Below are 21,454 nucleotides of genomic sequence, written 5' to 3'. Positions count from 1 at the left end.
GTTGCGGGGAGCGATGCATGAGAGGCTGCGCGTCCGCCCACGGGGGACCCAGCCCACCGCGCGGGTCGGGGCTCACCAGCCGTGGCTGTCGGGGGAGTTGACATTGGCACCCGCGGTGATGAGAAAGTCCACGATGGAGTAGTTGGCGCCGCAGATGGCGTTGTGCAGGGCAGTGATGCCCTCCTCGTTGGGCTGGCTCGGGTCGTTCATCTGAGTGCATCGGGGGAGGGGGAAGACTCAGTCCGGCGACTGGCATCTGCTCCGCCCCCACCGCGCCTACCTCCCGCTCAGCAGCGCTCACCTCCTTAACCGCCTGCTGCACCACCTCCAGCTCCCCGGTCAGCGCCGCGTCCAGGAGCAGCACCAGAGGGTTGAGGCGCGCGCGGCGAGCCTTGCGCGGGGAGCCCGCCTTCCGCAGCACGGAGCGCATCTCCTGGGGAACAGGGCGCAGAGGTCAGCGACTTGGAGGAATTGTTAGTATATCCATGATCTAGAGTAGGAAACAGAGGTCCAGGGACTTGTGGCACCCATCTAGACAGGGGTAGAACTGGGATTCCCTCGGGATAGGGTGAGGGGGTGCCTTCGATCTCCTCCTAGGGCCTCCAGTTCCCTGCCGAATCTTGGGCCCTGAAACTTGAGAGACAGCTGGGGGGCCATGGGATTGGTGGCAAAGTAATTCTATCAGTTCAGAACAATGATTGTGGAAGCCAGTTATTCAATTCACACAGTCTCACATTTCTTTTGTTAATAATGAATGCAATGAGACACTCATGACAAAATGTTACCAGGTGTGTTCATTCCAGATGTTTGGAATTTGAGCATTTTATTATTCCTTGTGTTTTCCTTTTCTTTCTCTCTCTCTCTCTTTTTTTTTTTTTTTTGAGACGGAGTCTCGCTCTGTCACCCAGGCTGGAGTGCAGTGCAGTGCAGTGGTGTGATCTCAGCTCACTGCAACCTCCACCCGCCAGGTTCAAGAGATTCTCCTGCCTCAGCCTCCTGAGTAGCTGGGATTACAGGCATTCGCTACCATGCCTGGCTGATTTTCATATTTTCAGTAGAGACAGGGTTTTGCCATATTGTCCAGGCTGGTCTCGAACTCCTGACCTCAGGTGATCCACCCACCTCAGCCTCCCAAAGTGCTAGGATTACAGGTGTGAGTCACTGTGCCCAGCCTCATGTGCTTTCTTATTTTAAATTTTCCTCCCATAAGATTCATTTATTCTGGGCTGGGTGAGGCGGCTCATGTCTGTAATCCTAGAACTTTGGGAGGCTGAGGTGGGAGGATCACTTGAGCCAGGAGTTCAAGAACAGCTTGGGGAATATAGTGAGACCCAGTTTCTATAAAAAATTAGCCTGATATCGTGGCTCACACCTGTGGTCCCAGCTACTTGGGAGGCTGAGGCAGGAGGATTGCTTGAATGGGAGAAGGAGGCTGCAGTGAGCCATGATCATGCCACTGCACTCTAGCCTGGGCAACAGAGTGAGACCCAGTCTCAAAAGAAAAAAATGCATTTATTTATTCCAAGTGTGTGAGTGCATAGCATTTGTGATTATGGTCTTTGCTGTTTCCAGAGTTTCAGTGATTTTAAGATTCCGGAATTCAGAGATCCCAACAGCCACTGAATCCAAAATTCCCAGATGCTCAGTTATTTCAAGTTTCCAATATGTTGTGATTGCAGAAATGCTAGGTTCTGCTATTTCAAATTGCTGAGGGGCCAGGACTTTGGAATCCCAAGATTCTATGATGGAGAACTTTAATATTTTTCCATTATTTCTTTTTTTTTTTTTTTTTTTTTTGAGACGGAGTCTCGCTCTGTTGCCCAGGCTGGAGTGCAGTGGCGTGATCTCGGCTCACTGCAAGCTCCGCCTCCCGGGTTCAGGCCATTCTCCTGCCTCAGCCTGCCAAGTAGCTGGGACTATGGATGCCTGCCACCACGCCTGGCTATTTTGTATTTTTAGTAAAGATGGGGTTTCACTGTGTTAGCTAGGACGGTCTTGTTCTCCTGACCTCGTGGTTTGCCCACTCAGCCTCCCAAAGTGCTGGGATTACAGGTGTGAGCCACCGTGCCTGACCTAGAATTTCATTTTAAAAGACTAGAAGGAAATAGCTGGGTGCGGTGGCTCATGTGTGTAATCTCAGCACTTTGGGAGGCTGAGGAGAGTGGATCACCTGAGGTCAGGCAGGAGTTCAAGACCAGCCTGGCCAACATGATGAAACCCCATCTCTACTAAAAATACAAAAATTAGCTGGCCGTGGTGGCGCACGCCTGTAACCCCAGCTACTCAGGAGGCCGTGGCATGAGAATCACTTGAACCCAGGAGGCAGAGTTATAGTGAGCTGAGACGGCACCACTGCACTCCAGCCTGGGTGACAGAGTGAGACTCCATCTCAAAAAAAAAAAAAAAAAAAGACTAGAAGGAAATATTCAACATGTTAATGATGGTTCTCTGTGAGTGGTGTGATTTTGTCCTCTTTCTTCTATTTTTATTTATTTTCCCCAAGCTCTCTATGGTGTTGGTGTATTTCTTTATAGTGGAAAGTATTAATTTAAAGTATAAATCTCAGCTGGGCACAGTGGCTCATGCCTCGTTGGAGACCAGCCTGGACAACATAATGAGAACTGTCTCTACAAAAAATGTTCAGCATTATCCAGGAGTGGTGGTGCATGCCTGTAGTCCCAGCCATAGGGGAGGCTGAGGCATGAGGATCAATTTAGCCCAGTAGGTGGAGGCTGCAGTGAGCCATGATCTTGCCACTGCACTCCAGCCTGGGCAACAGAGTGAGACTCTGTCTCGATAATAATAATAGTAATAATAATCACCCTCTATTACAACATATCAGTGCATGAATTTGTGATTTTATAATTCAAAATATGAGCATCTTTAACTGTCAGATTTGGTGACTTCAAGAATCGGTAATAATCAGTCCATGATACTAACTTTATAATTCTTTTTTTTTTTTTTAAGAGAAGAGATTCCTTTTATTTTATTTTGACGCAGAGTTTCTCTCTGTTGCCCAGGCTGGAGTGCAATGGCGCAATCTCGGCTCACTGCAGCCTCTGCCTCCTAAGTTCAAGCAATTCTTCTGCCTGAGCCTCCCGAGTGGCTGAGATTACAGGCATGCGCCACCAGGCCCGGCTAATTTTTGTATTTTTAGCAGAGACGGGGTTTCACCATGTTGGCCAGGCTGGTCTTGAACTCCTGACCTCAGGTGATCCACCCGCCTCGGCCTCCCAAGGTGCTGGGATTACAGGCATGAGCCACCGTGCCCGGCCTAACTTTATAATTCTGAGATCCTGTTCAAACCTTTAAATGCTCTAGGACTCTAAAATGTTACTATTCTAAGACGGTGACACTAGCGTTTGATTCTTACATTTTATGATTTTTTAAGTTTCTCTGTGGCCAGGACTCTGTGATTCTACAATGGGATGCTCAACCATTTCAACATGCTATTATTCATCCCCTCTTGATTTCAAAATCCTGAGCCTCAAGGTTCGTTGCCTTTACACTCAGGAGGGCCTGGGAATAGGCATTTTGAGGGGTCCACCTGACCCCTACTTCTCTGAGAAGTGATCTCTTCCCTCTGTCTACCCACATGGAGTGTTCAAGACTGTTCCATGTGGCTACAACCCTCTTCCCAGTCAAGATGCAGGGACCAATATCAGCAGGAGACCATCCCCTGGTCCAGTGGTGACAACAGTAAGAGCAGTTAACAGTTATGTGCCAGGTTTTATGCTAAGCACTACATTAATGTATTTAATCTTGGCTGGGTGTGGTGGCTCACACCTGTAATCCCAGCACTTTGGGAGGCCAGGGCGGGCAGATCACTTGAGGTCAGGAGTTCAAGACCAGCCTAGCCAACATGATGAAACCCCATCTCTACCAAAAATACAAAAATTAGCCAAGCGTGGTGGCATATGCCTGTAATCCCAGCTACTTGGGAGACTGACACAGGAGAATCGCTTTAACCCAGGAGGTGGAGTCCTGCACCCAGCCGAGACTCACTTTTTATTTATTTATTTTTATTTTATTTTTTCTGTGACGAAATCTTGCTCTGTCGCCCAGGCTGGAGTGCAGTGGCGCGATCTCGGCTCACTGCAAGCTCCGCCTCCCGGGTTCACACCATTCTCCTGCCTCAGCCTCTGGAGTAGCTGGGACTACAGGCACCCACCACCACGCCCGGCTAATTTTTTGTATTTTTAGTAGAGATGGGGTTTCACCATGTTAGCCATGATGGTCTCGATCTCCTGACCTCGTGATCCGTCTGCCTCAGCCTCCCAAAATGCTGGGATTACAGGCGTGAACCACCACGCCCGGCCTATTTATTTATTTATTTAGAGATGGAGTCTTGCTCTGTTGCCCAGGCTGGAGTGCAGTGGTGCAGTCTCTGCTCACTGCAACCTCCACCTTGCGGGTTTAAGCGATTCTCTCGCCTCAGCCTCCTGAGTAGCTGGGATTGGAATGAGAACACCATTTCTCCTGTTGTCCTTCCCAGCTTCTCCCCCCACCTCCCCTTTTCCCTAGTTTATAAGACAGGAAAAAAAGGGAGAAAGCAAAAAGATAAATAGCTAGACGACCTTGGTGCCACCACCTGGCCCTGGTGGTTAAAATAATAATATTAACCCCTGACCAAAACTACTGGTATTATCTGTAAATTCCAGGCATTGTATGAGAAAGCATTCTAAAACTTTTTGTTCTATCATGACCCTTTCACGTGGACCCCTTAGCGTTGTAAGCCCTTAAAAGGGCTAGGAATTTCTTTCTCGGGGAGCTCGGCTCTTAAGACGCGAGTCTGCCGATGCTCCCGGCCGAATAAAAGCCTCTTCCTTCTTTAATCCGGTGTCTGAGGAGTTTTGTCTGTGGTTCATCCTGCTACAGGATTACAGGCATGCGCCACCGCTCCGGGCTAATTTTTGTATTTTTTTTTAGGAGAGACGGGGTTTCACCATGTTGGTCAGGCTGGACTTGAACCTCTGACCTCGTGATCCACCCCCTCAGCCTCCCAAAGTGCTGGGATTACAGGCGTGACCCACCACGCCCGGCCGAGACTCACTATTTTATAAGAGGAGAGAGCAAAGCCAGGCACAGCGGCACACAGGCACTTTGGGAGGCTGAGGCAGGTGGATCATTTGAGGTCAGGAGTTTGAGACCAGCCTGGAGAACATGGTGAAACCTCATCTCTACTAAAAATACAAAAATTAGCCAGGAGTGGTGGCGCACGCTTATAATCCCAGCTACTTGGGAAGCTAAAGCGGGAGGATGGCTTGAACCTGGGAGGTGGAGGTTGCAGTGACCCAAGGTCAAGCCACTGCACTCCAGCCTGAGTGATGGAGCAAGACTCTGCCTGGAAAAAAAAAAAAAAATAGAGGAGAGAGCAGAGCAGACACAAGAGACACAGAGACAGAGAGGGAGAGAAGAGAGGGTGACTGTTTTGATTCAGGTAAGACTTCTCAGTCCCAGAATGAACCCACTGTTGTGCCAAGACTCAGTCATGTCCAGGTGTAAGACCCGAGATTGCTGAAGGAATGCCTGGGGCAGGGCACAGGCGCAGGTTATTGGAGAGAAGGAGCAGAGAACATCTCCATGTGGCCAAGACTCCCAGATGGCCCTCTATATACTCACACACAGCTATCCTAAAGACTACATTTCCCAGCATCCCATTGCAATGAGGCTCCTGGCCAGTGGGAACAGGCAGAGTGATGTGTGGAACTCCCAGGTTCTGCCTGAAACAGGAAAGGGCACTTTCTCTTCTTCCTTCTCTCTTCCTGGCTGGAGGGCAGACTTGGTGACAGCCATCTAGGACCATGAGGGCAGGCTTACCCCGCCCCGGATGGGTGGCAGAGCCCTAGGTAGATAGAACCTGGGTCCTGACTCCAGTGAGCTGCCTACAGTCCTGGGCTGCAAACTCTTGGACTTCTACTCAAAAGAGGAGAAAACTTCGATCTCATCTAAGCCACTGCATTTGGAGGGCTCTTTGCTACAGCTCCTGGATCCACGTAGCAAACATACCCCGGTTTCCTCCTGTGTTACTTACCATGCTCTGCGGCTGCTCTGGTGGGCTGCTCTGGGATGGGGCCGGGGGTGGAATGGGAGCTGGTGGGGCAGGAGCAGGGGGCCCTGCCCTGGCCTCAGATCCCTCAGTGATGGGGGACAGCTCTGGCTCCGGCCCCCCGGGCCCTGGCCCCCCATGACGATGGAAGAGGCGGCTGATGATCTGCTGGTACTGTTTCTTGTGGGTAGGGGGCAGGGCCACAGCAGGGGCCTGCTCCATGGAGCCCCTGCGTTTGAGGGGCCGGGGAATTTCCGCCAGCACCCGTGCCACCTCCTCCAGCTCAGGCACTGACTGTGCCTCCGGTGGCAGTGCTGGCTGCAGCCTCGTGGGGCTGAGAGGCCTTGCTACAGTGCCTTCATCCACATCGCCAGCCTCCAGCACTGGTGTCAGCAGCCCCTCTATCTCCGGCTCAGGCTCCAGCTCGGTGGGGGGTTTGGGGGGTCCTAGCCGGAACAAGAGCCCATCAGAGGACAGGTCCCCAGGAGACACCCAAGACTCCCGCTCCACAACTTGCAGGACATACAACCAGCACATGATTTTCTGTGTGACCTCAGGGAAGTTCCTTGCCCTCTCCGGGCTACACTTTCCTTGGGCTGCGAATAATATACAATTATGATGCCTCCCATTTACTGAGCAGTTATATGTGCCTGGCACTTTACATGCCTACCTTATTGTAATCTCACCAGTGCCTTGTGAGGTAGATACACTGCCATCTCCACATTTCCGAAAGGGAATCTGGGCCTCAGAGAGGACAAATCAGTTGCCCAAAGCCATGCAGTTGAGACTTGAACTCAGTTCTGGCTGACTCTAGAATCTACTTCTACCAACCGTGATAGATGTGACTTTCTGAGATCCTAAGAATTTCCTCTCCTAACATCTCAGGCAGAAAACTCCAGCAGGAAGTAGAATCCTGGTGTTTAAGGCCGGGCACGGTGGCTCAAGCCTGTAATCCCAGCACTTTGGGAGGCCGAGGCGGGCGGATCACGAGGTCAGGAGATCGAGACCATCCTGGCTAACACGGTGAAACCCCGTCTCTACTAAAAATACAAAAAATTAGCCGGGCGTGTTGGCGGGCGCCTGTAGTCCCAGCTACTTGGGAGGCTGAGGCAGGAGAATGGCGTGAACCCAGGAGGCGGAGCTTGCTGTGAGCCGAGATCGCGCCACTGCACTCCAGCCTGGGTGACAGAGCGAGACTCTGTCTCAAAAAAAAAAAAAAAAAAAAAAAAAGAATCCTGGTGTTTAATGATTTCTTCTCTGTCTTACTCATTCTGGCAGTAAAGCAGGTGGAAATAAAAACATGCATTATTGGCTGAGTCGAGTGGATCACACCTGTAATCCCAGAACTTTGGGAGGCCGAGGCAGGCAGATCTCTTGAGATCAGGAGTTTGAGACCAGCCTGGCCAACATGGTAAAACCCTGTCTCTACTAAAAATACAAAAAAAAAAAAAAAAAAAATTAACTGGGCGTGGTGGCATATGCCTGTAATCCCAGCTGCTTGGGAGGCTGAGGCACAGGAATCACTTGAACCCAGGAGGCAGAGGTTGCAGTGAGCCAAGATTGCACCACTGCACTCCAGCCTGGGCAAAAGAGTGACATTCTATCTCAAAAAAAAAAATATATACACACACACACACACACATTATATATATAATGTATATATATTTTTATATAGTATGTATATACATATAAATAATACACACACACACACACACACACACACACACGGCTGGGCATGGTGGCTCATGCCTGTAATCCCAGCACTTTGGGAGGCTGAGGTGGGTGGATCACCTAAGGTCAGGAGTTCAAGACCAGCCTGGACAACATGGTAAAACCCCGTCTCTACTAAAAATACAAAAAATTAGTTGAGTGTGGTGGTGCATGCCTGTAATCCCACCTACTTGGGAAGCTGAGGTAGGAGAATCGCTTGAACCTGAGTGGTGTAGGATGCAGTGAGCTGAAACCTCACCATTGCATTCCAGCCTGGGCAAGAAGAGTGAAACTCCATCTTGGCTGGGCACGGTGCCTCACGCCTGTAATCCCAGCATTTTGGGAGGCCGAGGCGGGAAGATCACGAGGTCAGGAGATCGAGACCATCCTGGCTAACATGATGAAACCCCGCCTCTACTAAAAATACAAAAATTAGCTGGGGGTGGTAGTGGGCGCCTGTAGTCCCAGCTACTCGGGAGGCTGAGGCAGGAGAATGGCATGAACCCGGGAGGCGGAGCTTGCAGTGAGCAAGTGCCACTGCACTCCAAACTGGGAGAAAGAGCAAGACTCTGTCTCAAAAAAAAAAAAAAAAAAGAGTGAAACTCTGTCTCAAAAATAAATAAATAAAAAAAAATAAACCCAAACACACACACATACGTGTTATTTCATTGAATCCCCATCACAGTTCCATAGTGTAGATATTATTAATCTCTCTTCACAGATGGGAAACAGAGTTTCAGACAAGTAATTTATCCTCAGTCACACAGCAAGTCAGCAGTGAAGAGAGACTCAAGCCCATCTGCTTAACTCACTGATCTCACACCACGAAATATTAATAAATTATTATAACTAATATGGTAGTTATTTATTTGAGACTAGGTCTCACTCTGTCACCCAGGCTGGAGTGCAGTGGCGCTATCACAGCTCACTGCAGCCTAGGTCTCCCAGGCTCAAACGATCCTCCCACCTCAGCATCCTGAGTAGCGACCACTACCATGCCCGGCAGATTTTTTTGTACTTTTATTTTTAGTAAAGGCTATTTTAGTTTCACTATGTTGCCCAGGCTAGTCTTGAACTCCAGAGCTCAAGCAATCCTATATCTGCATTAGCCCACCAAAGTGCTGGGATTACAAGGGTGAGCCAGGGTGCCTGACTAATATGGTAGCTATTGATAAATTACTATGTATCAGATCCTATTTATTTATTTATTTTTGAGACAGAGTCTCACTCTGTCACCTGTGCTGGAGTGCAGTGGCAGGCACGATCTTGGCTCACTGCAACCTCCACTTCCCTGGCTCAAGCTGAGTAGCTAGGACTACAGTGGTGAGCCACCATGCCCAGCTAATTTTTTATTTTTTATTTTTTTATTTTTGATAGAGATGGGATTTCATCATGTTGTCCAGGCTGGTCTTGAACTCCTGACCTCAAGTGATCTGCCCACCTCGGCCTCCCAAAGTGCTGGGATTACAAGTGTGAGCAACTGCACCTGGCTCATCAGGTGCTGTTTTAAAGGCTTTATATGAATTTAATAACATATGTCAATAAGATAGATTCTATCATTATTTGCCTTTTTTTTTTTTTTTTTTTTTTTTGAAACAGAGTTTCTCTCTGTTGCCCAGGGTGGAGTGCAGTGGCGCAATCTTGGCTCACTGCAACCTCCGCCTCCCGGGTCCAAGTGATTCTCCTGCCTCAGCATCCCGAGTAGCTGGGACTACAGGCGCCCGCCACCGCGCCTGGCTAATTTTTTTATTTTTAGTAGAGATGGGGTTTCATATTGGTCTCGAACTTCTGACTTCGTGATCTGCCTGCCTCGGCCTCCCAAAGTGCTGGGATTACAGGCATGAACCACCGTGCCCAGCCCATTCTTTCCCTTTTACACTCAAGAAAATTGAGGCCCAGTGAGGTTAAGTGACTTGCCCAAGGTCACACAGTGTGGAACCGGGCAGTCTGGCTTCAGGGTCCACACTTAATCTTTGAGCTATCCCTGGCTCCTACCCAAATTCCCACACTCACCTGGCCTAGCTCTCTGCAGGGACAGTGCCTGTAAAGAGGCATTTGGCTGTGATCACCCCACCTCCCCAGGGGCTGGTCTGGTTCCCCTGCCATTGGTCCTCCCTTCACCCAGTCCTCTAGGGCCCTCATTGCTGACTCACCTTCGTTCACAAGGGGCCATGTCTGTTGGGGAGGCTGGGGGGCTGAGGTAGGGGTTTGGGGTTGGGGCTGGGGCTGTGGGGGCAGCTGGGGCTGTGGTTGTGGTTGGGGCTGGGGCTGTGGGGGCAGCTGGGGCTGTGGTTGTGGTTGGGACTGGGGCTGTGGTTGTGGTTGGGGCTGCAGCTTAGGCGGGGGTGCTCGGCTGAAGAGGGGGGACCCAGGGAGCATGGCGCGGCTGGCCCCGTGCTCCCAGAAGGCGTTCTGCAGCTTGAAAATCATGCTGAGGGGGATGGGACGCTGGCGCGGGGCCCCGCGGGGCTGGGGGCTGGAGGGGGGCATGGGGATGCGGCTGACGGGCTGCCAGCTGCGAGGCAAAGTGCCCGACGGCCCCGCGGAGCCCAGCGAGCGCCGGTAGCTGCCCGCGTCTGAACGCCGGTCGCTGGCCAGAGGAGAGACCTTGTAATTGCGAGGCAGGGTGGCGCTGGTGAGGTTGTCCTGGGGAAGAGGAAGGGAGAAGGGGATCGGGTGAGAGAGGGAAGGTGGAGGGGAGGTAAAGACAAAGGACGAGAAGGGAGAGGAGGTGAGGGAAGCCCTGGGAGTGAGGGAGAAAAAGGGTGAGGAAGGGGCAGAAACCCAGCACAGTGAAGGGAGAGCGTGGTAAAGGGCGCCGACACTCAGATCGCAGCCCCGAGGGGGAGACTGTCCTTGACCTCGCTCCCCGACCCCGCTTCTCGACTTTCCCCAGCCTCTCCTCCCCAGGCGTCGCCTCCTCACCTTGCCGGTGCCTCCCAGTCCATCCAGGCTGCTCTCCCTCCAAGGCAACAGCTGCAGGCTCGGCGAGGCAGGCCGCGCGAAGACGTCCAGGCCTGCGGGGCGGGAATCGTTAGGGTCTGTGGGGCTGCCTCTCCTCCGGGTCCTCCACTCCCCGGGCCTCCACCACTCACGTTCATAGCTCGCTGTCTGCGAAGGCTTCTTCTCGTACGCCACGTCCAGGTCAGACTCGTTCCAGGCTTTCGGGGGCCGTCGGCGCAGCGTCAGGTCGTCTGGGGAGAAGTTTCCAGTGAGGATGAGACGGGAGGGGTGGCAAGCCCGGGATCCCGCCCGCTTTGACCCCGCGAGTCAAAGGCCCCGCAAGGGGCCCCTGGGCTCACCTTGCGCGCGCAGAGGCGGGGCGAAGGCGCTACCGCCCGAGCCTAGCAGGGAGCTCCCGAAGGCGGACGCCGGCGCGTCGTAGGCTGTGGCAGGGGGGCGCGGTGATGGCCCGCGCTCGGGAAAGAAGGCCTGGGGCCCCTCCGCCAGGGGGCTGCCGCGGGGGGACCCTGCGCGGCCCAGGAAGTCGAAAGGCGTGGGGGGACCCTGCTGGCGGAGCGGGCCTGGCCCGGGCCGTGGGGAGGGCGCACGGCCGAGGGAGCTGCCTGCGCCATCGAAAGCGCGGGGCCGGGGCGAGGTCGCGCGGTCCAGGCTGCCGTAGGTGTCCGGCTGCAGGTAGAGCGGGGTGCGCGGCGACGACGGCCGGCCCTTGGGGGACAGCGGGCTGTAGGGGTGCAGGGTTGGGGCACTCTCTGATCGTCCGAACGGGGTGTCTGCGCCGTCGGTGGTCGCCTTCCGGGGGGACCCTCGGCTGCCGAAGGGCTCAGGGATCGAGCTGGAGCTGTACCGGGGCGGCTGTGGGGAGGCCAGGGCATTGAGGGATGGATCAAAGGAGACATTAGTGGAAGGGTTGGTGCGTGTGCGGGGGCGGGGGAGGTGTCGAGAGATCACTGGAGGTCAACCCAGAGGAGGCCGACCGGCCATGGAAATTCAGGCACAGAGAGCCCAGGTGAGGAGTGGTGGGGAGACAGCCCTTAATCAGGACTGTGGCTAGCCCGCTACTCTATGTCACCTTTATGCCGCTTAGGTAAACGCCTCTTTCCTTCCGACGGTCCCGTTAGATGTCCACTTCCACTGGTCCCCTCTTTTCTTTTTTTCTTTCTTTTCTTTTTTTTTTTTTTTTTGAGACGGAGTCTCGCTCTGTCGCCCAGGCTGGAGTGCAGTGGCGCAATCTCGGCTCACTGCAAGCTCCGCCTCCCGGGTTCACGCCATTCTCCTGCCTCAGCCTCTCCGAGTAGCTGGGACTACAGGCGCCCGCCACTACGCCCGGCTAATTTTTTTTGTATTTTTAGTAGAGACGGGGTTTCACCGTGGTCTCGATCTCCTGACCTCGTGATCCGCCCGCCTCGGCCTCCCAAAGTGCTGGGATTACAAGCGTGAGCCACCGCGCCCGGCCTTTTTCTTTCTTTTCTTTCTTTCTTTCTTTCTTTCTTTCTTTCTTTCTTTCTTTCTTTCTTTTCTTTCTTTCTTTCTCTCTCTCCTTTCTTTCTTTTCTTTCTTTCTCTCTCTCCTTTCTTTCTTTCTTTTCTTTCTCTCTCTCCTTTCTTTCTTTCCTTTCTTTGTCTTTCTTTCCTCTCTTTCTCTCTCCTTCCTTCCTTTCTCTCTCCTTCCCTCCCTCCCTGCTTGCTTGCTTTTTCTTTCTTTCTTTCTTTCTTTCTTTCTTTCTTTCTTTCTTTCTTTCTTCTTTCTTTTCTATCTCCGCTCATTACAGCCTCAACATCCCTGGCTTAGTGTGATCCTCCTACCTCAGCCTCCCAAGTAGCTGGAATTACAGGTATGCACCACCACACCTGGCTAACTTTTGTATTTTTAGTAAAGCCAGGGTTTCACCATGTTAGCCAGGCTGGTCTTAAACTCCTGACCTCAAGTGATCCGCCTGCCTCTGAAAGTGTTGAGATTACAGGCGTGAGCCACCATGCCCAGCCAGATTTTAAAAAAATCATGGGTAGAGGCTGGTCTCAAACTCTTAGGCTCAAGCAATTCTCTCGCCTCGCCTTCCAAAGTGCTGGGATTCCAGGTCTGAGCCATCGCGCCTGGCCTGGTCCCTTTTTTTCAAGTTCCCTTGAAGAGCCCACAACCTGCATAACTATATGGGGCAATCTTGCCTGAAATCCAGGCCTCTGGTCTGGACTGTGGCGAGAGGCTGGCTTTGGCGATCAAGGTGGGAACCAGGCTTACCCTAGAAGGGGGTCCGGCCTGCGGGCCAGGAGGCGCGGGAGAGTCTGACCACAGCGACTCCAGCTGCTTGGTCAGTTCATCCACCTTGGCCGCTGCCGTGTCCAGCTCCATCTGCTTCAGATCCATGTGTTTCATGGCCAGCGCTGGGGAGGCGGGAGTGGAGGTAAGGACCCGGCCTCCTGGCAGGGGCCGGCCTCAGCACCCCCCGCCCGCTGCCGAGGGCCCCACCTCGCCAGCCCCGCCCCCTACTCCAGCTTACACTGGAAGTTCATGTCCAGAAAGTCCCGCGCGCTCTGGAATGCCTCGCTGTCCATGGTGCCGGCCGGAGCGGGCGCCTGCATGGTGAGGAGGGAGGGAGCCGGCTAAGACCCCGCCCCTCTAGACCCCGCCCTCAGGGAGTCAGACGCCGTCAGGAGCGGGACAACGCCTCAACTCAGTTCCTTCCCCTGGAAGCCCTTTACCCTTTCCCCTCCCCAGCTGGGAAATGCCAACTCCTCCAAAGCCAAGTCCATGCGCCACGGAGAAGTCCAAACCCAGTCTAAAGGCTCCAGAATTCACTTTCTCTTTCTTTCTTTCTTTCTTTTTTTGTGTGAGACGGAGTCTCGCTCTGTCGCCCAGGATGGAGTGCAATGACGCGATCTTGGCTCACTGCAACCTCCGCCTCCCCGGTTCAAGCAAATCTCCTGCCTAGCTGGGACTACAAGCGCTCGCCATTATGCCCGGCTAATTTTTGTAGTTCTGGGATTACAGGAGTGAGTCTCCGCGCCCGGCCGTGTCCATCTCTTTATCTCAGTCCTAAGAAGACCTGAATCACTCCTTGAACAATTATCTATTGATTACCTACAATGTGTCGGTAAACATAGGATGGAATAACCATGAATTACTGAATGTTTACTAGGGACCAGGACGCACTGTGCTAGATCCTGTTTTTGTTTGTTTGTTTGTTTTTGAGACGGAGTCTCGCATTTTCGCCCAGGCTGGATGGAATGCAGTAGCGCGATCTCGGCTAACTGCAAGCTCCGCCTCCCGGGTTCACGCCATTCTCCTGTCTCAGCCTCCCGAGTAGTTGGAACTACAGGTGCCTGCCACCATGCCTGGCTAAATTTTTGTATTTTTAGTAGAGACGGGGTTTCACCGGGTTAGCCAGGATGGTCTCGATCTCCTGACCTCGTGATCCATCCACCTCGGCCTCCCAAAGTGCTGGGATTACAGGCGTGAGCCACCGCGCCCGGCCTTGTTTTTGTTTTTTTAATAATAATTCTGCTGTCTGCTGTGTACTAGAACCCATGCCTACTGCTTGAGGTATAATGTAGTAAATGTAGTAATAACAACCCCCGGGCGCAGTGGCTCACGCCTGTAATCCCAGCACTTTGGGAGGCCGAGGCAGGCGGATCACGAGGTCAGGAGAGCAAGACCATCCTGGCTAACATGGTGAAACCCCGTCTCTACTAAAAATACAAAAAATTAGCCGGGCGTGGTGACGGACACCTGTAGTCCCAGCAACTCGGGAGGCTGAGGCAGGAGAACGGCGTGAACCCGGGAGGTGGAGCTTGAACTGAGCGGAGATCGCGCCACTGCACTCCAGCCTGGGCGACAGTGCGAGACTCCGTCTTTAAATAAATAAATAAATAAATAAATAAATAAATAAATAAGAAGTATGTTTAAAACAACAACAACAATAACCAGCCAGGCGCGGTGATTCACTTCTGTAACCCGAGCACTTTGGGAGGCTGAGGTGGATGGATCGCTTGAAGCCAGGAGTTCGAGACCAGCCTGGCCAATATGGTAAAACCCCATCTCTACAAAAAAATACAAAAGTTAGCTGGGCATGGTGGCATGTGCCTGTATTCCCAGCTACTCAGGAGGCTGAGGCACAAAGCTCACTTGAACCTGGGAGGCACAGGTTGCAGTGAGCATAGATTGTGTCACTGCACTGCAGCTTCGGTGACAGAGCAAGGCTCTATTTAAAAAAAAAAAAAAAAATTAATTGAGGGGCCACTCCCTTCTAGAGTGGTGAGAAATGCCGTGCACCGAAAGCTTCATTCGATGGTCAAAACCACCTTAGCAGGCAAGAAAGCATGGCTCAGAAACATAAGTTCAAGGTCACCCTGCAAGAAGTCAGTAGTAATGGGTTTCACACCCGCATCTAAATTATTCTGGGTCATTTCCACCAGATTAGAGGGGTCCCAGAGGGAAGCGACTGCTCAGCTTCCTCTCCCTAGGATCCCCATTCAGTGGAGGTCTGGCTCTCACTGACCCATTGTTAGCAAGAGGAACAGGGAGGTGGCCAGGGGTGGAGGGGTAGCTGTGGTCACTGGCCCAGTGGGAGGGAGCTAGGCCACTAGGAACCGGTCAGGCCAGCACCATCCCTATCCCCATGCTAGCCACCACACCCACCAGCTCTGCCACCTCCCTGCTGCATCAACCGCTTAGCTCTGGCGGTATAGGCAGCAGGGCAGGCTGGGGCATGCTGATACCCGCCTCTGTCTGGGAAGTCGAAGGAACAGAACCTGTTCAGGCTGGCGGCTCATTTGGATGAACAGGGAGTGTGTGACCTTGGGTGTTGAGTCCTCTCCACTCCCTGGGCCTCAGTCTCCCCAACAGTTAAAGAAGAAGGCAAATCACCTTTTTTTTTTTTTTTTTGAGATAGGGTCTCGCTCTGTAATCCAGGCTGCAATTGTGACTCACTGCAGCCTCTCGACCTCCCAGCTCAAGTGGTCCTCTCACCTCAGCCTCCTGAGTAGCTGAGACTGTACGTATGGGCTCGCGCCACCACACCCAGCTAATTTTTTAAAAAAATTTTGTACACTTTGGGAGGCCGAGGCGGGCAGATCACGAGGTCAGGAGATCGAGACCATCCTGGCTAACATGGTGAAACCCTGTCTCTACTAAAAAATACAAAAAAATTAGCTGGGCATGGTGGCGGGCGCCTGTAGTCCCAGCTACTCGGGAGGCTGAGGCAGGAGAACGGTGGGAACCAGGGAGGCGGAGCTTGCAGTGAGGCCAGATCACCACGCCACTGCACTCCAGCCTCAGAGACAGAGCGAGACTCCGTCCCACCCAAAAAAAAAAAAAAAATTTGTAGAGACAGGGGTCTCGCTTTGTTGCTCAGGCTGGTTTTGAACTTCTGGGCTCAAGCAATCCTCCCACCTTGGCCTCCCAAAGTGCTGAGATTACAGGCATGAGCCACCACACCTGGTCAAACCAGCTATTCTGAAAGGCCCCTTTACTCTCTATGAGCCCTAGACTTTGAAACTATAAGGACCTTAGGATTGTAACCAAAGTTCTGCAGCGCCTAAACCCCTCAGCTAAAGCGCCTGTTGTTGGAAAGTTCTGAGTCCAAGATTCTATCTTTGGAACATTCTAGAATTCTCCAATTTGTCTAACCCAGAATTCTGAGTCTTTCCGTACCACATTCTACCTAATCCAGGATTGCACTGCTCTGGAAGTCTAGATGGATGGTATAGTGGGGCTGGTAAAAGCACGAGTAAGAAGTCAGACTTCAAAAATTCAAATCTAAGGGCCGGGCGTGGTAGCTTCCGCCTGTAATCCTTGCACTTTGGGAGGCCGAGGTGGGAGGATCACTTGAGGCCAGGAGTTCAAGACCAACCTGGGCAACACAATGAGACCCCATTTCTTAAAAAAAAAAATCAAATCATCAAATCTGGCAGCACCACCGTCCAACCCTGACCATAGTACCTCAGTTTCCTGATCTGTAAAATGGGGATAAAAGTTCACCTCGCCGGGCGCGGTGGCTCACGCTTGTAATCCCAGCACTTTGGGAGGTCGATGCGGGCGGATCACGAGGTCAGGAGATCGAGACCACGGTGAAACCCCGTCTCTACTAAAAATACAAAAAAAATTAGCCGGGCGTGGTGGCAGGCGCCTGTAGTCCCAGCTACTCGGAGAGGCTGAGGCAGGAGAATGGCGTGAACCCGGGAGGCGGAGCTTGCAGTGAGCCGAGATTGCACCACTGCACTCCAGCCTGGGCGACAGAGCGAGACTCCGTCTCAAAAAAAAAAAAAAAAAAAAAAGTTCACCTCACAGGACTATTGTAAGAATCCACCTGGTCAGAAGGTACAGGAGGAATTCAGGGCTCTGAGAATTGAGGCCTTAGGAAGAAGAGACTACAGGAATCAAAATTCGGGCATTTAGAATTTCAGAGATACACAAACAATATTTTGTTAACTGTTAAAATAGATAAATGAGCAAGTCTGTGCAGACTCCAATGCCAGCTGTAAGTGACTCTTTTTTTTTCTTTTGGTAGAGATTTAGTCTCCCTTGCGCTTGTGCTTAGGCTGGTCTCGAACTCCTGGCCTCATGGGATCCTCCCCGGCTCAATCTCCCAAAGTATTGGGATTACAGGCGTGAGCCACGGCGCCATCATCCCCAAATTTCCAAGATTCTCAGATTCCATGCTGACATTCTCTGGCTCTAAGGAAATGCCAACCCTGGGTGTGGGGCTGTCGCAGGGACAGGCGGTGGGGACGTCGGAGCCACCAGGGGGCGGTCACGCCCGGACCCCCGCCAGGAGGGCGGACTGCGCCTGAGCTCAGTCCCGGGGAATGCGCAGCGGGCCCGGGCAGGTGCTGTACATCCCGCGGCAAAGGAGCGGGGCCGGGCGGGGTACAAGGGCGGGGCGCGGGGGTGGCGCGGGCCGTGTGTCTGTTCCCAGGCCTCTGCCCCTGACCTCCGCCTCCGAATCCTCTCCCATGTGCTCCCCTCCAGCTCTAGCTCCGAGCTCTCCCGCGGGCTCTGGTCCAGCCGCAGGTACTCTCCCCTGGGCTCCTCTCTCCGCTCCACCCCTGGCTCTCCTTCCCTGGCCTCCTATGCACCCCAGCCAGGTTCTTTAGGGCTAAGGATCCTGTGGACTTCCTGGAGGAGTCATCTTCAGTAGGAACCGGGTCAGAGAGCCAGACTGAGCCGGGAACACCCAGGCTGGACTCCTACAGCCCTGTCGGGTCACACTGAATCTGGGAGAGGCTCCACTGTCTCTGGGACTCGGTTTCCTCCTTTGTGGACGTCTATGGAATGGGCTAGGGCCTTTGTTGCTCTAAGCCTTCACTTGGGCTTGTTATTTAGCTTCTCTGTGCCTGTTTCCTCATGTGGACCATGGGAAGAATTAATACCTTCACCTCAAAGGAGTATGAGGATTGAGTGACATAATTTATAAGCCGTGATTAGAACAATGCAGTGCGCGAAATAAAGTTCACACATACAGGATTCATAATTACCAGATGTCCTTGGCTGTTCATTATAATAACACAGGGTCTGGCAACAGACTGAGGGGTCAAGACTCAATGTAATTTTTTTTTCCCCTAAAAGGGCCCTTTCAACTCTTTCTGAGATCATGCAAGCTCTGAGTTTTGACACCCAGGGTCTCAACTTCCTGAGCCCTTGCCGCTCACAGTCCTAAATCTCCCCTGTACATTCCTGAGTCTGGCCAGTGATCACCCTCAGTCCATTAGGGACCAGGGTGCTGGGAGAGCCCTGGAAGATTCCAGACAGAAGCTGGCAAAAGCCCAGGGTGTGGGCAATATCCACTCTCCACCCTCCGTTTCTCCACTCGTAATGAGGAGTCCTTCCCTGGGGTCAGCAAACCTTATTCAAAGGGAGACCTCTCAGTCACCCAAGACTCCTCTAGACAATGCGAGCTTTCCTACCTACCTACCTACCAGCTCTGAGCTTGGCACACCCAGAGCCCTGTCTTGGCAGCCACGGTTATTATTTTTAATTTCATTTCAGGCTATCATCAAATGCCCTTCAAGCCCAGACATTGGGAAACACCCCTCTCTCATCAGATGCCCGCCTCCCCCATTCTGTTTTTAATCCCCCTTCTTAGGACGCATGGGGGTGGAGAGAACGGGGAGATAGACAGAGGGAGGTGCCTGGTCCTGCCCTCCCCCAGCCTCAAGGACAGACAGACACCTCCAGAATTAGCCTCTGTCCCTCCCTTATCTCCCACAATACCTCAGGTCAGACAGATGGGCGTGGAGGTGACATTTCCCACCTCAGGGTCAGGGCAAGGAGCCCTGAGGCAGAAGGTTAGTCAGAAAATCTGGCGGGGGCGGATGGAATCCCGTCCCCCAGAAAGCTGCAGAAGAAGGAGGAGGCAGAATCCTGACCCCACAAACTCTACTGCCTATGTGAGCTCCAAGCCTCAGTTTACCCCTTCCTCTCCGTGTAATGGTTAAATGCCCGACTATGCAAACCTCCCAGAATCCAATAGCCGCTTTCCGGAATTCTGCCCTGGGTTCTAGAACTACCTCTGCAAACCTAGCTGTCTCCCACCCCATAAGGCAATAGGGGAGCCCACCTCCGCCAGGGGGTGCCCTAGGGCGGATGTCCCTTCTCTGGTTAGGCAGGTCTGACGCCCAGGTTAATGACATGTTGGGTTCGCTCAGCGGCACAGAGGAGGTTGGAGATCTGCCTCGGTGTTTTCTCTCCTCCCCCGCCCCCATCCCCGAGCCGAAAAGTCGGGGGAGAACCGGGACACAGCCTCCGGAGGGACCCCGGGTACCTGTCCTGCTCCACTTCAGGAACCCAGGCTCCACTATCCCTGCCCCACCCTTAATTCTGCTGAGAGACCTAGAAGATCGGTCGAGACAGCAGCTTGAGGGTGGCAGGGTGGTCACCCATTCCACCCTGAGCCCCACCAGTCTGAGCCTCTCATTTCTGACCAAGACTCGGGGATTCGAACCCCTATACTACCCAAAGACTCGGCTTCCTAGAGCTCCCCAGTTCGAGGGACTCAGGAATTCCAGCTCCAACGTCTCCCCGGGATGAAGGGGTCGAATCCCTCCATTCCAAAAATTCAGGCATCCGAACCCGCTTTCCTTCCCTCCAGTAAAACAGGCATCGGAGTTTCCTTCTAAGGATCCAGGTGTCGGCGCGCCCCAAATTCCGCCCTGGGACCTGGCGTCCGAGTCCCCTCCCAATCTTCCCAGGGACGCGGGTGTTGGGCTTTTTCAGAGCCTCTGGTCCCCAGGAGGGTGAAACTCACGGATCCGGGCAGATCCTGGCACCGGGGGGCTTCCTCCGGCTCGGGCTCCGGCTTCGGGGAGCGGAGAACGGGGCGGGGCAGGAGCTGGGAACAGGTTAGACGACGTGACTTGGGCTGGAGGCGGGTCCCGGAGGGGAGGGGGAGCCGAGGTCGCCTCGAGCACCTTGGGACTTGTAGTCCCGGAGAGACAGGACGTAGCCCGAGACGATCCCATTTGGATTCACCCAGAGTCCATTTCACAGACAGGAAGGGCGAGGCCCAGAAGCCGAGAGCGACCTGGCCAGGGAGATACAGAAGAGCCGAGACGCCTGCCTAGCTGTGGCTGGAGACTGACTCCTGAGCCCTTGCCCCACCCCTTCAGGCGCAGTTTCCCCTTTCCTGATCACTATCCCCCAGGGTCCCTGAGCCCGAATCTCCCCGTCGATAAAAAGTGCGGGTTGGATTTTTAAAGGATGTCCCTGCAAGAGTTCAAAATCTTAGTTTGGACTACAACCCCCAGCAGCCTCCGCGACCGACCTCGGGCGACTCCGTGCCTCGGGTCCTCTGGGAATTGTAGTCCTGGAGACGGCAGGGGCTGCACCCCGGTGTCTCTCTCGCCTACGCGAAGGAAACCGTCTGTAGATCCCGGATAGGGGAAACATTTCCCCTTCCCCTTGACCCTCCCTCCGCTCTGGAAAGCCTCTCCCACCTGGGGAGAAGGAGTGCCCCAATTCTGGAGTAGGATCCTAAATCTTGGCAGAGGGGGCGGGAAGAGGCGCTGACACACCGGCCAGGAATGCAGTCGGGTCACCCTGTCTAGCCACCGTCCCGCGGCTCCAACCGCCGCCCAACGCGGGGCGGCCCCAGTGGGAAGGGAAGTGGGTGCGTCCCCCAAATCTGCGTCCACGTGCCGCTGTTTACACGCGCCCTGGGGCAGGGAGGAGTCGCCGATCAGTCCCTTCCTGAAAGTCATCGAGGTTTCCCACGCATGAGACTAAACCCCCGAGGGCATCTACAAGTTCCATTTGATCCACAAGCGCTACACCGTGCCCAGCACCACTCCACGCGTGTGGGGCTCCTGGATCCGAGGCTCCGCCCTCGAGAACCACAGGCTCCTCCTCCTATATTTCCCGCTCCCCCGGAGTCCAGAAGTCCCGCCCCTGGCTGGAACTTCACGCCCTCCGGACGGATTGCCCCTATTTCTCCATTTTCCAGCTTCTCCCAGTCAAGTTCTGAACTTCCGACGCATCTGGGCCTCCCCAGAAGGCATTTAACACAGAAAGCACAGCCCTGCTAACTAGGATTCTTACCTGTCTCTTTAAGAATTTCAGACCAATCGACCGTCCTGTCTCTTTAAGGCTTAGGAAGAGCAGTGTGGCTGCCCCTTTAAGGAGGCGTTGCAACAAACCATATTGGACGGACGATGGGGGCGACGCATCGGGACCCGACGGGCCTCTGACTCCAGCAAAACAGCGAATCAGCGGCTTTCGGGAATACATTTTTCGGAAAAAGAC

The 21,454-nt window shown here is 53.4% G+C and overlaps 1 protein-coding gene across 3 annotated transcripts in view; it reads right to left on the bottom strand.

Moving 5' to 3' along the window:
• PPP1R13L (protein phosphatase 1 regulatory subunit 13 like) overlaps positions 1 to 21,439 on the bottom strand; it is a 28,495-nt gene extending 7,056 nt beyond the window's left edge. The window contains exons 1-12 of one of the 3 annotated variants that reach the window (XM_055251118.2): positions 20,650 to 21,015; positions 20,478 to 20,558; positions 19,962 to 20,045; positions 13,218 to 13,293; positions 12,959 to 13,101; positions 11,062 to 11,575; positions 10,855 to 10,953; positions 10,685 to 10,776; positions 9,913 to 10,405; positions 6,035 to 6,495; positions 302 to 433; positions 77 to 210 (exon numbers count right to left, since the gene is read on the bottom strand). In XM_055251118.2, coding sequence (XP_055107093.2) covers positions 77 to 210; positions 302 to 433; positions 6,035 to 6,495; positions 9,913 to 10,405; positions 10,685 to 10,776; positions 10,855 to 10,953; positions 11,062 to 11,575; positions 12,959 to 13,101; positions 13,218 to 13,293; positions 19,962 to 20,045; positions 20,478 to 20,558; positions 20,650 to 20,913 — 2,573 coding nt within the window. In that variant the 5' untranslated portion in view covers positions 20,914 to 21,015. Of the gene's footprint in view, positions 1 to 76; positions 211 to 301; positions 434 to 6,034; positions 6,496 to 7,381; positions 7,478 to 9,912; positions 10,406 to 10,684; positions 10,777 to 10,854; positions 10,954 to 11,061; positions 11,576 to 12,958; positions 13,102 to 13,217; positions 13,294 to 19,961; positions 20,046 to 20,477; positions 20,559 to 20,649; positions 21,016 to 21,250 lie in introns of those variants that run through there. The other 2 variants (XM_055251119.2, XM_063620698.1) reach the window with 2 other exon arrangements.
• Positions 21,440 to 21,454: the final 15 nt, after the last annotated feature.

Source organism: Symphalangus syndactylus, chromosome 17 (genome assembly GCF_028878055.3).
Source record: "Symphalangus syndactylus isolate Jambi chromosome 17, NHGRI_mSymSyn1-v2.1_pri, whole genome shotgun sequence".
Lineage (NCBI taxonomy): Eukaryota > Metazoa > Chordata > Mammalia > Primates > Hylobatidae > Symphalangus > Symphalangus syndactylus.
The sequence above is the reverse complement of the archived record's forward strand: the minus strand, read 5'-3'. Positions and strand labels throughout refer to the sequence as shown.